This window comes from Prionailurus bengalensis, chromosome C2 (assembly GCF_016509475.1).
Source record: "Prionailurus bengalensis isolate Pbe53 chromosome C2, Fcat_Pben_1.1_paternal_pri, whole genome shotgun sequence".
Classification (NCBI taxonomy): domain Eukaryota; kingdom Metazoa; phylum Chordata; class Mammalia; order Carnivora; family Felidae; genus Prionailurus; species Prionailurus bengalensis.
This window is the reverse complement of record NC_057350.1, coordinates 154,477,023-154,494,358: the sequence shown is the minus strand read 5'-3', so window position 1 is coordinate 154,494,358 and position 17,336 is coordinate 154,477,023. Positions and strand designations below refer to the sequence as shown.

The following is a 17,336-nucleotide window of genomic DNA, read 5'->3' as shown; positions in this document are numbered from 1 at the left end:
TAAAAAAAAATTTTTTTTTTAATGTTTATTCTTTATTTTTGAGAGAGAGAGAGAGAGAGTGTGTGTGTGTGAGCAGGGGAGGGGCAGAGAGAGAGGGAGACACAGAATCCGAGGCAGCTCCAGGCTCGGAGCTGTCAGCACAGAGCTCCACACGGGACTCGAACTCACGAACGGGGAGATCACGCCCTGAGCTGAAGTCGGAAGCTTAACCGACTGAGCCACCCAGGCGCCCCATGTGAATTCTTTTAACACCCCCGAAGATCCTGGCACTTAGAATGATAAAGATTTTTGAACGAACACGTGAATGTATACAATTTCGGTTAAATAAAAAAAAAAATCAGGGCAGATGTCCAAACGACTGAGATTTTCCAGTATCGGCCTGAGAAGTTTGGACCCTGGGAGGCTCGGGTCAGGTGCTTCTTGACCGCGGGGCGAGTCCAGGGAAGGAAAGAGGGCCCTTCTGCGGAGCAGCAGGGGTCCCAGGCACTGAGGGTGCAGATGCTTAACCACAAATACTAAGCAAAAGCACCGTCCTTCAGAGCACAAGGCGGGTTCCCTGGCGACCCCCTTTCTCCCACCCCAGACGCTCGCCCCCGCGGCTCTTCGCGGCGGGCCCGTGCGGCCCGCCGTCCTCCACCGAAGCGGCACCCTCCCCGCCGTGCTCTGCAGTGGCGGAGCCCCGGAGCGCGTCGGTGCAGCACTCAGACTCAGCCCCGAGGGCATCTCTGCACGACGCGAATCTCGGCACGGCAGAGCGCGGCGTCCGGTCCCCCGCCGCCGCGTTCGAGCGCGACGCCCAGAGCGCGCATGTGCCGGCGCGACCTGGCGCTTGGCCCCTCCGGCGCTCCGTAGAGCTCCCTCGGCGAGCTCCACGTAGGCCGCGCAGGCGTCTTTGGCCTCCGGTTCACCTGCTGCCGTTGTCGCCGCCGCCGCCGCCGCCGCCGCCGCCGCCGCCGCCGGGGCTGGATGGGGGGCATAGGCCAACCAGTGGCACCCAGAAGAAAGAGACGCGGCGGCGGCGACGCCGACACCCGCAGGCCGAGTGTCCCGATCCGCCTGCGAGCCCAAGGAGGAGGCGGCGAGGCCCGGCCCCCGCGGTCCCTGGTGTAGAGAAGCCGCCGTCCCCGCCGCGGCCGGGTCTCCGTGGACGCTCGCCCCTCCGGTCGCACACTCGGGACCCCGCGCTGCGCCATGTTCAGGAAGCTGAAGCAGAAGATCATCGAGGAGGAGCAGCTCCAGCAGGCGCTGGCCTCGACTCAGGTACTATGGCGCCGCTCTCTAGTTCCCGACCCCCCTGGATACTGGCTCGGGGGCCAGGGCAAGGGAGGGTTCTTTCGTGACCCTTGACCTGGAACTTGAGGATCTCCCCCAAACTCCGGACTGGGAATGAGCCCGGGACGGCCCGGGTCTTCTGTGTCGGGGACCCACCCCCCCCCCCCCCATCCTCAAACTCCGTTCAGGAGAGTGGCGGGGGGGGGGGGGTGGCTGGATCCTTCGGGACGTCTGACCTCTGGTTTTCCCCTAACGCAACTACCCTCGCCTGAGAATACGCGACGAGGGCTCCGATCTTGCATGACCTTTGACTCGTACCGAAGGTTCCCCCACGCGTCCCAGACCCCAGCTCAGGCGTGAGAGCAGGATGGGAAAACTTGGGTTCCTTGTCGTATCTGATGACTTCCCCACCCAAGTTCCGTGTCCCGTCACCGCCCGGGGATTGAGGGTGCCAGGGCCAGGGTCCCGCAAGACTCCTGACCTGTTACGCGAGTGCAGTGCCAAACCGTGGGGAGGGGAGGGCTGAGGGTCCGGCCGTTCCGGGCCAGGCTGCTCGCTGGAGCGTTGGACCCGAAAGAGGTGGCGGTGTGGCCCGCGTCCAAAGCCCGAGGCTGTCACGAGTTAGTCACTTCGCATAACTTGGTTGATCCCGGGCGGGCGGAGGGGCAGACGTCCCGAGGCCAGGCCGGGGCTGTGCCTGTCCCCAGCCGGGCGTTCTGCTTCTCCGAGAGAGAGCCGTGCTCCGTTCCTTTTTCTTGAATGCCGTGGCTTCAGGAAGTGACAGTTTCTAGGAAAAAGGGGGCGTGTTAGCCTTGTTAAGTTAAAGAAACAGTCTCCTAGACTCCGATGAGGACGTGTGTGTTGGTGCCTGCGGCAGTCGGTCTCTTGAGCAAAGATGAGGGCTTCTTCTGCATTGCTTCCCGGCTTTTCTCAGTCTCAACAGACTGAGCCCTTCTCTCTCTCTCTATTTTAGAGTTTCTGTAAGAAAGGCTGAGTTTTGATTCATTTGGAGACATTTAAAAATACGTCTTAAAAATACAGCATTTATCTTGCACGGCTTTTTAACAACCGCGAAGCAACCGGTTAACAATTATTAAATCGATTATTGCATGGGGCTTATTCTGAAACTGTCAGTCGAAGCTGTCCTCGCAAAAGCTAAAGCTCACGTAGAGTAAAACTGAAATACATTGGAACATGACGCTGAAGGCTTGGTCATTCTCCTGAATAAAATGTAAATAGTGATAACATTCAAATAGTAAGTATCTTACTGTTCATGCCATTTACTGCAAGCTTTTCTAACTTTACAAAACAGGGTTCTTAAGAAACAAAAGACTTAAAAGTGAGGTAGAGAGGAGGAATGTGGGGAAGCACCAGGTTAGTGGATGTAAAGCACTTACGTTTGGGAATGCGTAAAATATCATTGATCCAAGATTGCATCGCTGGGAGTTTATCCTGAGAAAGTTTAGGATGTGTTAAAAGATTTGGCCTCATGGATTTTTATTGCAGTGCTGTTTTAATAGGTAAAAACTGGCTAAAAATAGAAAATTGGTTAATAGGCTGTGTTCGGTAGTCGGCTATTACGCAGCCTTAACAAAAGCCAATATTCACTGGGTTCTTACTACGTGAGAGGCATTTTGCTTTGTATTTTGTGTGGATTCTTTTATTTCATTCTTATGTAAACCAAAGAGGTAGGTAGCCTTATAGATGAAGGAGTCAGGTTCCGAGAGGCTAACTTGCCCGATGTCACACAGCTATTGTTAGAGCCCACAGAAAAGTAATAGTTAACGCGCAAAGGCATTTGTGTTAAAGGACAGATTAAGAAGCAGCATGTAAAGTGTGATCCCAGTTTTGTGGGGGAAAATATGTATATAAAGTATATTTATGTGCAGGCAGTGAAAATGGTTTAAGAGGGAAGTGCTCATGAGATATTGTATGGTTATTTTTATTTTAGAGAGGGAGAGCAAGAGCGTGCATGAGATGTTATTATTGTTATTTTTATTTTAGAGAGGGAGAGCAAGAGCGTGAGGGGGGCAGGGGCAGAGGGAGAGAGAGAATCTTAAGCAGGCTCCACAGTCATTGCAGAGCCTTGTCCACAGAGCCGGATGCAGAGCCTGATGCAGGGCTCAATCCCACAACCTTGGATCATGATCAGAGTGGAAACCGAGAGTCAGATGCTCAACCGACTGAGCCACCCGGGTACCCCAGATTATTTTTCTTATAAATAATGTTTAGTTTTTCTTCATGAAAATGAATTGCTTGTGTGCATTAACTGAGAGAGATCGTTTTTAGAATAGTAAAAAAGTTAGGTACAAGCTAACATATTAAGTGAGACAGTACATCCGGATCAAATAAAATCACTTTGGGTATACAAGATTTTTAAAAATCCTCTTTGATAATATGTGTATTTTTCCAGGAACGAAAGAGTTAAGCTGTTAGTGATCATCTACTGATAGAAACTTGATTCTGTTCTGGTCTCAGATCTTCAGCTGTTAAGAACCCTTTAAGGATGAGAAGTTCTAGATTATTGTTTTCAGATCTAATGTTTCTTTTTTAAAGGGTAAATTAAAAACAAAAAACTTTTTTGATGACAATCATTTTGCAGTAGATTATATGCATACTTGTTTGCTTAAGCAAAGGATCTTGAATTTGTATATTATCATTTTTTCATTAAAAAATTCTTTTTTTAATTTAACATTTTAATTTACTTGTGAGAGACAGAGAGCAGGGAGGGGAGGGACACAGAGAGAGAGACACACAGAATCCAAAGCGGACTCCAGGTTCTGAGCTTTTAGCACAGAGCCCGACGTGGGGGCTTGAACCAATGAACCATGAGATCATGACCCAGCTGAAGTCTGACGCTTAACCAACTGAGCCACTCAGGCGTCCTCTTCATTTTTGAGTATAAATTATTTTGTGTTGAAGGCACTGTGCCCTTAAGAATTTAACAGGTGTGAAAGGCATTTCCCTTTTATTCACTCAAGAGGTTTTGTTTGCTCTTGGGGCGCCTGGGTGTCTCAATCGGGTAAGCTTCCCGCTTCCGCTCAGGTCATGATCTCACGCTCCGTGAGTTCGAGCCCCGCGTCAGGCTCTGTGCTGACGGCTCACAGTCCGGAGCCTGCTTCGGATTCTGTGTCTCCCTCTCTCTCTGCCCCTCCCCTGCTCATGCTCTGTCTCTCTCTGTCTCAAAAATAAATTTAAAAAAATTAAAAAGAAATTAAAAAAAAAGAGGTTTGTTTGCTCTCGGTCTGCCTTTTGTAATTTTGTTACCTTCCTTGCTGTCTGCCTTGTGTCTTTCTTCTTTCTGCTTTTCAAGTGTCTCCAGCTTGAATCAAGACACATAAGCTTCTAAAATTTTGCGTTAAATAAGGGCAAGTACCTGAGGGGTTCGTTAGTGTATTAACACAAATTTTGAGACATTTGTTTTGAGGTTTTTGGAGGCCTTTGTGTGCATACTTCCTGGTTCTCAGCTTGCTTTTCGTAGGTGAGGTTGGCCTGATAGGCAGGTTTCCAGTAGATTGAGCTAGTAGGCGTAGGTAATTGTGGGATAGGTGAACATTTTCTTTACAATATTTGTAAAATTTTTCAGCAGTAGTAATAGTGATATGGTATAGGGTCCCTTAAGAGTTTGAAAACATTTAATAAAAGCAGGATAGCCTTCTAATATTCCCCAGTTGCTTCTGTTTGGTTGGCACTAAGAGTATTTGCATCCCTCCTTGCAGATATTATTTTAAGTAATTACTTAATCAACTCTGGTGATGACTTGAAGCCTAATCACCAATTAAACATGAAGTTAAAAATTTATATTTTTTAAAGATTAATTTATTTTTGGTTAAGTAGGTTCCACACCCAGCGCGGAGCCCAGCACGGGGCTTGAACTCGCGACTCTGGGATCAAGACCTGAGCTGAAATTTAAGAGTTGGATGCTCAACTGACTGAGCCACCCAGGCACCCCTAAGTTCTGTTTCTTGATTTATCTAATTTTTCTGGGTCACTTGTTGTATTTGTACTGATCATCTCATTTTGCTTTTTTTTTTTTTTTTTTTTTAAAGACACAGGTCTTGTGATTATTGTTTGTTCATTTATACTTATGAAGTCCTGGAGGGTGATTTATTTTCATAGATGACATGGGTTTTCTCTGCTCTTACGTGCTTCTGTGCTGTGTGGAGAGTGCTTGTGCAAGTAAGACAGTGCCTCCTCTGCCAGCCTAAACGAAGAGGGTCTACCTACTTTGAAAGGTGACCGTATAATTTATTACGCTAACATTCTTGAGAGTGAAAGGGGACACTACTAATAATGATCTTGGAACAGAAACTGGCATGAACTGGGTGGGCCTGGGATTGCATTGGGCAAATGTGGGTATGTTGTTACCCTGCTGCTTTGTGGTACCAGCCCCCACTGTTGAAGATCTAACTCCTACAAGGTAGGTTGCTTATTATATTTTGCAGTTACTTTGGTCTGTAAATGTTTGGGTTGGAGGAGGCTGACCTCAAGTACCTGTTTGTTACACAAACCCTTCATTAATCCCTGAGAGCAATAATGAGAACAATAATTTCCCGTTCTAGTACTTTAAGCCCATGATTTTTTTTTTTTTTTCCTATTGGCAAAAGTTGCTGCTGCCTCTTCTTTAGCCTTCTGTGCAAATTTGGAGCTGTAGCCACCTTTGCCCTGATTTCTCAACCAATCTGAATCCTTTTGCCTTCGAGTCTTAAGAATTTTGTTTTATCTTTTCGCTGCTGTTCTCTGTCTTGTTCGTGAGTTTTCATTAATCTGTTTTTCTACTTTTTTTTTTAAGCCTTTGTTTCAATAAGTTTTGGGGAGGGAGAGGAGGTAAACAATGGCTTCAGTCTACATTCTTATACTAGAAACCTAATCACCATGATGCACTTAAACATAAATTCGAATTCTGAAATATTTGACTTTCAATTATAAATTCTCAACAAGTGTATATTCCTTAGATTGTAAAGGTATTACTGATTTTTCTGTCTTACTTATTTTATAGAATCACTGGGGTTAAGTTAGCATGTACCATGTGACTGGCCTTCAGATATGCTGTTAACAATAGCTAGTGTCTGAAGGGTTGAGAATATCAGTCCACTTATTATTTCTTATCAACTATTGGATGAGATTTAAGATGAGAAACAGACCATCTCTTAGTCATGCTTTTAAATTTTGTTGGGTATTTTGTATTGCTTATGATATTTAATTTAAATTTTAAAGTAAAGATTTGCTTTTATTTTTATCAAAAATAATGTATGGTTTTAAAAGGTCAAGTACTACTAAAGGGGTATTATGCAAAAAAGAACCATTGTCTGCTCCAACCCTGCAGTCCTGTTCTCCATGTTCTCAATATTTTCTGTTTGCCCAGATATTTAACTTCATATTTCTAATAAAAAGATTTTGTTGCTTTGCTGGTTTGTTGATTTGTACATTATAAACCGTATTTACTGATTTCCCGCCAAGGTCGATGATTTTGGGAGCATTGACCCATTGTTTTCTGTTTGCAGTGTTGCTATTGAGAAGTCCATTGTCATTGTGCTGTTTTTTTTCTTTCTGGAGACTCTAGGATCTTCCTTTTATATCTTGTCTCAAGTTTCATGGTAAATATGCCTTTGAATGGATTTCTATATGCTTTGTTCTGGACACTCGGTGGGCATTGTTTGTGACTCCTGCTCTTACCTTCTTGGAAACTTTTAGATGTAATTTCTTTGATAATTCCCTCTCCTTTGTTTTTTTGTCTTTTCTCTTGAGCTGCAGTTTGGTAGCTTTTGTGCCTTCAGGATAGATTCTTTCACTTTTTTACCCTTTATTTTCCGTTTTTGGTTTTGTTGTTGTTGTTGTTGTGTGTGTGTGTGTGTGTTTGGATTTTTGTTTTGTTTTGCTCTACTTTTTTTTTTTCAACATTTATTTATTTTTGGGACAGAGAGAGACAGAGCATGAACGGGGGAGGGGCAGAGAGAGAGGGAGACACAGAATCGGAAACAGGCTCCAGGCTCTGAGCCATCAGCCCAGAGCCCGACGCGGGGCTCGAACTCCCGGACCGCGAGATCGTGACCTGGCTGAAGTCGGACGCTTAACCGACTGCGCCACCCAGGCGCCCCTGTTTTGCTCTACTTTTGAGAGATTGCTTCAACTTTCAAACTCAATTGAATTTTTAACTAACTTGGCTATTTTAAAATTTCTAAGGGCTGTTTCTTACTGTCTTTTGCTTTTTCATAGCATTATTCTTGTTATGTAGATATAATATTTTTAATATCTCTGAGAATAATGGTGATTTTTTTGTTTTGAAGTTTTCTTTTAATCTCTATTGTTTGTTTTTTCTAGTTTTTTTTTTTTTTTTTTTTGGCTCCCTTTTTTACTTTGGAAACTTTATTAAGTGCTCTGGGCTATCAAGGGTGAGGCACTAAAAGTCTGATACTCTTTGGAAATGGCATGTGATGGCATAGACACACTGGGGCTCACTGCTGAGTTACTGTTGGGGGAAATACCTTCATGCTGGTAACCAGAGTTCTTTCTAAAGAGGTCATTTGGTTTTTCCAGAGAAGCATGGTGTGTTTTAGAGAAAGGGTGAGGGGTTTTAAGCCAAGCTGCCAACTTTCTGAAGCAGGGCTAATTCACTGTGGATAGTATCACTTAATCCCTCCAAAGTTAGTCATATACTTTGCCCTTCACTCCTATCTTACTATGCTTGGTTTCACCCAGTTTGGAGCCTCATTAGCTCCTGAAAATAAACCTCAGGTTCTTTAGAGGATCTGTAAGGTAGGACGGGGACCCGAGGATCTTTCACCCAATCTTTGTTTTTGATTCTCTCTCTTCACTTTCCGTCTTGGCATTTATACTTTTTTGTTTTAAGTCCTAAGTCTTTTCGTGGTCATGAGGATGAAAACAGGCGTGCTTCTCATCACTTTCCCATCTGTAGGTCCTTGGGGTTATAATGTCCTCATCTGTGTTAACTATTTTACTGTTCTTTCATTCATACCAGTCGTCTGAAACTTGGTTGAAAAATTTTAATTTCAAGGTAGAGAAAGTAGGTAGAGGTAGAAAGTAGAAAGAGGTAGAGAAAGAATGAGCATATAGTCCATCTGCCATCTGTTTGACTGCAAGTTTCCTGAAATTACTTTTGGGTGAGTGGGTTTCACTATATTAAAGGACTTGTTTTGAGAGGTAAGCATTTATAACATGAACAGCAGTATTCATTTACGGCACTACTGTTTTAGATGTTGGGATACAGAAGGTGCTTTATTAAGGACACGTGAAAGCCCTGATAATTTTGGTAAGTAGGATATAAAGGTTTATATGAAGAATTAACTCCCAAGTTACTTTGGCCATTCCAATAGAGTTGGAGCGTCAAATAGATTAGGAAGAGACTTTCACCAGGGCTGTGGTAAGAAGGATTCTGTGGTGGTGCCCTTGCCATATTGATTATCCATGGGTGCGGGAGGGAGCAGGGAAGCCAGATTTTGTTATGCTGTGTAGGAATAACATCTCATCTCTTTGGGGCATAACTTAAACCATGAAATAAGTCAAAAGGCAGCCAAAATTTTAATGTCACCAACCTCATATTCCATAGCTAATCTATGGAATTATTCCGAGTTATTCCTAAGGAAGCTTTAAAAAAACCTTCATTTAAAGCTTCCTTATCCTTATTTTTTTTAATGTTTATTTTCAAGAGAGAGAATGGGAGCCAGGGAAGGGTGGGGAGGGGGAGACAGAGGATCCAAAGCAGGCTCCGTGCTGTCAGCAGACAGCTCGATGTGGGGCTTGAATTCACGAACCGCGAGATCAGGACCCAAGCCGAAGTTGGATGCTCATCCGACTGAGCCACCCAGGTGCCCCCTCCTCATGCTTATTTTGTCTAGAATTCCAATCAGTGTAATTATCCAGTTTCTAAACCAGTAGTAGGCTAAAATGAGTAGAGAAGACTTATACAAGTTGTGTGAGTGACAACTGACCTGGAAAATGTTAAATTATGTTCAGTTTCTTTTTGTCTTTAAAAGCTACAGTTTGTTAATTGATTTCAAAAAGTTATACATTCAAAACGGTTGAACCTCATTGTATCTCCAGAGCCTTTCAGATACCAATGAGGTTTAACTGTTTTGGATCTATAACTCTATATAGATATCTATACCTATACTTATATTTATATCTGTATTTTTCTAAATCTAACAATTCAGCTGTCTCAATTCTTTCCATGAAAACTCCCAGATAATAGAGCCCCCAGTGAGTAAACTTTGGTTATCGTAGTTTTGACTATATGTAGAACTTTTCAGGGGCACCTGGGTGGTTCAATCAGTTAAGCCTCTGAGTCTTGACTTTGGCTCAGGTCATGATCTCACGGTTTCGTGAGTTCAAGCCCCACATTGGGCTCTGCACCGGCAGCTGGGAGCCTGCTTGGGATTCTTTCTCTTGTGCACGTGTACGCACTGTCTCTCAAAATAAATAAATAGAATTAAAAAAATATGTAGAACTTTTCAGTAATATGAATATCCAAAATTTGTGTTTTTGTTGTGTTTAGATTATATTGTTTAACCTAGAGTTAATGCTTTTTAATTTTTATTTTTCAAGACAACTAAAATACGTAAGTATATTTGATGTACTCTAGATTTAAGAGTTAGTGGCTGTGTTTATATACATTCTTCTTACAAAGTGTGGCATGGTATGGTAAAAGCAGTTGAAGAGGGTTGTGGAATCAGTGGATTGAGCAGATTTTTTTTTATTAAAAAATTTTTGTTAAGGTTTTATTTACTTTTGAGAGAGAGAGAGAGAGAGAGAGAGAGACGGAGTACGAGTGGGGGAGGGGCTGAGAGAGAGGGAGACACAGAATCCGAAACAGACACAGACACAGAATCTGAAACAGTATTTAAAAGCATTTGTTGGGGTGCCTGGTTGAGTCAGTTGGTAGAGCATGTGACTCTTGATCTGAGGGTTGTGAGTTCAAGCCCCACGTTGGGCATGGGACCTACCTTAATAAAAAGGAGTTACAATTACAGAGCACTTACTTATTTAACAGTGCCTTCTTAGGTGCTATGCCAAGTGTTGCATTTGCCTTGAAGGGTAGATGTAGTCTCTGTGCCATAAGGTAGAGAGGCATGTACTCCTAGTAGAGTGGTAGTGTCTATAGGAAGGCATTTCTGGAGAGAGGGTGGCATCTGAGCAGAGTCTTGATGGGTAGTGAAAAGTCGTGGCATAGGGACAAGCCAGTTAAGGCTTATTATTCCCAAGGCTTATACAAGTGATTGTGTCTGTTTCTAATGTTGCATAACAAATTACTGCAATCTTAGTGTCTAATAACCCAGTTGTTACTTCACAGTGTGTAGGTCAGAAGTCTGGTATGGGTGACTGGCTTCTCTACTAAGAGTCTCACAGGGTGTTAACCCGACTGGGTTCTCATCTGGAGCTTGGAGTATTCTTTCATGCTCACGTGCCTGTAGTAGAATTTAGTCGTCCGTGGTTGTAGCACTGAGGTCCTTATTTCTTCCCAGCTATTGGAGGGGGCCGCTCAGCCCCTAGAGGCTACCTGGAGCTCCGTGTCACTTGGCCCTCATAGGCACTTGCTTTCTTTTAGGATAGCAGGAGTGTATCTCTGTGCCTTCTGCCTCTGCCTTCTAGACTCTTCTTTGAAGGGCTTTTGTGATGAGGCTAGACCATGCAGCTAATCTTTTGATTGATTCAAAAACTACTGATTAGTAGCCTTAAACATGCCTGTAGAAGTTCCTTTTACTGTGTAATGTGAGATAATCAGGGGAGTGATCTCATCATACTCACAGGGTGAGGGTCGTTTGGGGTCATCTTAGAATTCTGCCTACCACAGTGACCGAAAGATTTTTCTTACTGAAATTGAGGCCTATGGTTAGTTAATAATCCATTGGTGGGCAATAAAGATATTAATTGTGACAAGTAGCTTAGAAACCTATCTAGATTTCTCATGGCTATGAGAACTAATTAGACCAAGTTTAGTTTGAAGGAATCTAAATCCATTGATATTTTGATTTTTTTTTCTTTTTTGGTTTATTTATTTATTTTGAGAGAGAGCGAGCGAGCGAGCAGGGGAGGGGTAGAAAGAGAGGGAGAGGGAGTGAGAGAGAATCCCAAGCAGGCTCCACAGTGTCAGTGCAGAGCCTGAAGCGGGTCTCAAACTTGTGAACTGTGAGATCGTGACCTGAGCCGAAGTCGAGAGTCAGGCACTCAACCGACTGAGCCACCCAGATATCCCTGAACCCATTTACATTTTGAAGTGAGGATATCCCATTAAAGATCCAGGAAGTACAGTTAGTTTTTATGCATGTTTTATATTTTACAGTCGAATGTGATGTCTGCGATCCTTACTCTTGCAACTCCAGGGGAAGACCTACCAGCCATCAGGCCAAGCCTGCCAAGTGGTACTAACTTTTCTGAAGACGGTGTGTTTTATGACCTGTTCTTCAACTTTGTAAATTCAACATTTGATTTTGCCAGTTAATCCGGAGCTGATGCAGCTGTCAGTTACTGATTAGGCTCACATGAAGCCAAAGCATAAAGACGTAATGACAATTGTAAACCTTTACTGTGCGGGGGTGTACTTTTCAAGTGATTGGATGGTTACTGTCTGCGGGAGCCCTTGCCAGGCATCTGGAAAGCTGCATTAATCACTCCTGTGCACAACTGCAGGAAGCTTTGTTTCCATCGTTCACCAGACGGAAACTTTAAATTTGTATGCCTGTTTCCTCACATCCCTCACTTATGACTCAGAGTTTCATATGGGTGTATTCATTGGTGGAGCTCAGGTCACCTGCCCGAGGTGAAAGGGAGCCTGGGTTAGTAAGCTTTCTGAGTTCTAATTTATGAACTTACAAGAGCTGTTTAGAAATAAAAAAAGGTTATTAGATTTTTGTCATTATTTTGTTGACATCCCCCCTGCCCTGGTCCCAATTAAAATTATCCTTTTGATTTCTGCTTTTGACATAAAAAATCTGTTTCCCATTCAGCGATTACAGAAATAGACTCTCCTCTCTTCTTTTATATTGCAGTTTTTAAAAAATCATGGGTTAGATAGGTGATGGGGATTAAGGAGTACACTTGTGATGAGCACAGGGTGTTATATGGAAGGTGCTGAATCACTATTTTGTACACCTGAAACTAATATTACACTGTATGTAACTAACTGGAATTTAAATAAAAACTGAAAAAATACCTTCAATATAGGTAAGTATGAAGGAAACATCTGATTGGTGTCTCTGCTCTCATCTGCATGGCCATTTGTCTCAATACCGTTTATGGAACATCTATCTTAATTTGAAATGGTACACTTATCGTAAACTAAATACGTGCATGTGTATGCGTGAACATTGTCCCTAATGACCTCTCTGTTCCAGCCTAGCCGTAACGGTATGTGCCTATACGATAGATCAGGGTTCCATTTGTTCATTCATTCGCTCATTTATTTAACAGATATTTATTAGATGCCTTTTATTTATGGAAAGCTATGCATATGCAGACTACAAAAGGGTAAGACATCAAGACTGATTTCTGTGTTAGATGTTCTATGTTAGATGAGTTCAGATCTATTTATTATGGGTAAGGGAGGGTCTTAAGGTTTCGGCTTTATACTTTTAGGACTCTTTTGAGTTCACCTTGGAATAGACCTCAACCTTCTAGTTTAAGGTTGGACCCTTTCTCCTGAAGGGTTTTGTACTGAGAATTATAGGAGCCAGGCTGTCCTTTATAGAATTAAATGGACTGGCATCTCAGGATCTAGCTGTGGTGTGCAAGATAGACTTAAAACAAGGCCCTTGACTAGATAAGTGTTTACCTGTGGGGCGCCTGGGTGGCTCTTTTGGTTAAACGTCCAACTCTTGATTTCGGCTCAGGTCAAGATCCCAGGGTCACGGGATCGAGCCCTGTGTTGGACTGTGTGCTGAGCAGGGAGCCTCTTTAGGATTCTCTCCCCATCACTGTGCCCCTCCCCTGCTTATGCACACTCCCTCTCTCTCAAAGAAAGAAACATTAAAAAAAAGAAATGTTTTCCTGTGCATTAGACAGTATTGAATATTAGAACTGGAAATCACTTTAAAGATTAAATGGGCAACTTTATTGCTTTTAATGAACTTTCAGGTTTGGAATAATTTTGGTTTACAGGATAATTGCCTGAATAGTACAGAGTGTTTCATATACTCCTCAACTGGTTTCAATTTCACCTAATGTTATCATCTTATGTTAACTTCACAACCTTATTTTATATGTGAGGACACATAGCCCTCCAAAAGTTAATATAGCTAAGATCATAGCTCTGGTGGGTGGCAGAGTCCTACCGAGGACTGAGTAGGCAGCCTAGGCCTTCTAGTTAATTATGTTTTAGGTATCTTTTTCTGTTTTTCATGTGTTTGTTTTTTTCCTTTCTTTCCTGGGGTTCTTTGGGCGGGGACTGAGAGAAGGACTACACAGTGCATAGTCCACTAGTCAATGAAGTCTTTCTAATTCCTGCAATAATCTTTTAATCTAGGCTCCCTCCAATTCTTCAACACCAACAGGAACCAGGAACAGGGCATCTTCATTTACAGAGCAACTTGATGAAGGTACACCCAACAGAGAGGTAAGTTTGGAATTTCTTCTAAAATAAACGTCTTACCAGAAGCTTATTAATCTCAAATGTAGGCTACTACATTACTCTGACAGGTCAATTATTTAATTGCTAGGTATTATTTTTATTGGTAGCAATTACTCTTTTTTGGTAAATAGTAATTATGCTTTTGTAAAGTATGTTTTCTTTGAGAATCTTAATTTGAGAGGATAATATACTCTGCCTTTAATATTTGAGATTTATAATAATTTGATAATAATTTGTTCAACATAGCAACATACAGGGCAAAGTTCTATTTTTTCAAGCTATTGATTGGAAACTATGTAGTAACAACTGATTCTATGTGACTTGCAGCCAGCAACATAGTTCAGATTAGATTTTTTCAACTTTTTGTCTTTCTGTGAACTGTGATACAGATACAGAAGAGAGTAAAACAGAAATGCACAAGTCAATCAATTATTATGAGGTAAACCCCATGTAACCACCACTGAAGTCAAGAAAAGGCACATTGCCAGCGTCATAGCACTGTTTTCTCCCCCCGAAAAGATTGCCCTCATCCTGATCTTTTGGTGTTTGTTTCTGTCCTTTTCTTTATAGTACCACTTAAGTATGCTTTCTGTTGTAAATATTATAAACATTTAGGTTGTTAACAGTTTTTGGTTATCATAAATTATGCTGCTGTGAACATCGTTGTACCTTTCTTCTGGTACACACATACCTGTGTACCAAATGACACAGCATGTCATTTGCTGTGTACCTAGGAGTAGAACACTGGGTCAAAAGGCATATATAGTTTTGACACTCTAGAAGATAATGCCTGTTGTTTTTCAAAATAGTTGTAGAACTTTACCTTTCCACCAGGAGCTTCTGAAAGTTAGTGTTGCTCTACGTCCTTGCTAGTCTTTAAAATCTCAGCCATTCTGGTGGGTGTATAGTGTTCTCTTATTGTAGTTTTAATTGATGACTATTTTTTTTTTTTAAATTTTTTTTTTTTTCAACGTTTATTTATTTTTGGGACAGAGAGAGACAGAGCATGAACGGGGGAGGGGCAGAGAGAGAGGGAGACACAGAATCGGAAACAGGCTCCAGGCTCTGAGCCATCAGCCCAGAGCCCGATGCGGGGCTCGAACCCACGGACCGCGAGATCGTGACCTGGCTGAAGTCGGACGCTTAACCGACTGCGCCACCCAGGCGCCCCTTAATTGATGACTATTAACATTGAGCATTTTTCATCTGTGTATTGGCCATTCGGTATCTTTTTTTGTGAAGTGCTTGTTGATGTGCTCATTTTTCTGTTGGTTTGTCTTTTGTTGATTTGTAGTTCTTTTTTATATAGTGTGGATAGGAGTTTTTTATTGGCTTTATGCCTTGCAGGTATCTTCTGCCCCGTGGCTTCCCTTTTACCCTCTTAATGGTGTCCTTTGAGGAATTGAAATTCTTAGATTTAATGTGCTCTGGTGTATGCATATTTTCTGGCTAGTGTTTTTGTTTCTTATTCTTTTCTTACCCTGAGGGTATTTTCCTGTTTTACTTTTAAAAAATACTTTTTTTTTTTTTATTGAAGTATGTTTGACATACAATGTTACATTAGTTTCAGGTGTGCAACATAGTGATTTGACAAGTCTGTAAGTTCTGCTGGGCTCACCCAAAGTGTGGCTGCCATCTGTCGCCGTACAATGGTATTACAATATCATTGATTATGTTCTCTATGCTGTCCTTTTTATTCCTGTGACTTAATCATCCCATAACTAGAAGCTTGTACCTCTTGCTCTCCTTCACCCATTTTGCAAATATTCCCCTCCTGTTTTACTTTTCACATTTGGATCTACATTCCTTTGGGAAATGATTTTTTTTTTTTTCAATATGGTGTGAGGTAGGGATCAAGCCTGGGACTTCCTCCCCTCCCCCCTCCCCCCCCATAATGCTATCCAGTTGTCCCATTCTTTCCACATTGCTCTACTGTGCTACCTTTTTTCAGAAACTGAGTGCCTATATTGAGTGGATTTGTTTCTGTGCTCCCTATTCTGTACCCCTGTTTGCTTTGTCTGTTTGTGATCCAATACCACACTGTCTTAATATTTTATACTAAGTCTTTAATTAATGTTTTATTTTAAATCTTACCCTCCGTACAGCAGGTCTTTCCTGTCTTGGTCAATTTGGGTGCTTTAACAACATTTCCTAGACTAGGGCTTAAACAACAAACACTTGTTTCTCATGTTTCCAGAGGCCGGGCGATCTAAGATCAAGGGGCTAGCGGATTGGCTGTCTGGTGAGGACTCTCTTCCTGGTTTGCCGATAGCTGTGTTCTCATTATGTCTTAGCGTGGGCCTTCCTTACTACATGCACCTAGGTAGAGAGGGATGGGTGGGAGTAGTGGGGAAAGACAGCTCTCCTGTCTCTTTCTCTTTTTACAAGGGCACTAATCCCATCATGAAGGCCTGTCGTCTTGACCTTATCTAGCTAATTACCTCCCAAAGGCTCTGTCTCCAAATAATATCACATTTTGAGGGCTGGGGCTTCAACGTGTGAATTTTGGGGGACACACGACAGCACTCCCACCTTGTTCTAGAATGTCTTGTTATTCTTATTCCTTTCCATATAAATTCCATATAAATTTTAGAATCAGATTTTCAAGTCTCACAAAAACAAACTCACAACAAAATAAAACACCAACAATGACAACAACAAAACAAACCTATAGAGATTTTGATTGGGATTGTATCGATTCTATAGATTAGGTTGGAGAAAGTCTCAGTATTATAAGTCAAATGTTATAATCTTTTCAGTATTACAAGCAGTACTGTACTGAGCATGTACATAAACACTTATAACGCTCTTTTTCTGTAGGATAGAATCCTAGGAATGGGACTGCTGGGTTCTAGGGTAGATGCAAATTTAAACATTTTGATGAAAGTTACATTATAACAAAATTTTTTAACTTTTTATAGATGTCGATTTGATGAAAGTTACATTAAAACAAAATTTTTTTTAGCTTTTATAGATGTTGGTTTGATGAAAGTTACATTAAAACAAAAGAATTTTTGACTTTTTATAGTAGATGTTGGTAGCAAAATAAACACTTTATAGTACAATTATTGCATTCAAAGTTAATGGCATATTATACGGTGTCCTTGGTGAATACATTTAAATGATCTTGCAAGTTGTATAAGCATGTGAAGCACATGCGTACTTTCTTTGGGATCTTATTTTCTTGCAGTATCGCATTTCTTTCGCTTTGTGATTTCGAGTTTAATGCTGTTGAACTTAGTTTATACATGTTACCAATTTGGTTGAAATCTGCAGTACCGAGTAATACTCAGTCAGTGTTGATAGCATCATGACTATACTCAGTACATTGGTTGATAATTCTAGTATATTGGTTTCTATACAATACAGTTGAAACCCTGAAAATAACTTGTTTTTAGTAGTTGATTGCTACTACTGCTTTTTAAAAAGGCTTATTTTATCCAGGATGCTTAAAACATTTTAATTGAGGGACACCCGTGTGGGT

General features: G+C 42.0%; 1 protein-coding gene across 8 annotated transcripts in view; it reads left to right on the top strand.

Annotated features, from left to right (window-relative positions):
• Positions 1–768: 768 nt before the first annotated feature.
• The window catches only part of GOLGA4 (golgin A4), a 127,473-nt gene continuing 110,905 nt past the window's right edge, over positions 769–17,336 (top strand). For 2 of the 8 annotated variants that reach the window (XM_043595769.1, XM_043595762.1), the window contains exons 1-2: positions 799–1,260; positions 13,748–13,837. In XM_043595769.1, the coding sequence (XP_043451704.1) occupies positions 1,192–1,260; positions 13,748–13,837 (159 nt within the window). In that variant the 5' untranslated portion in view covers positions 799–1,191. Of the gene's footprint in view, positions 1,261–13,747; positions 13,838–17,336 lie in introns of all 8 variants that reach the window. The other 6 variants (XM_043595765.1, XM_043595768.1, XM_043595764.1 and 3 more) reach the window with 6 other exon arrangements.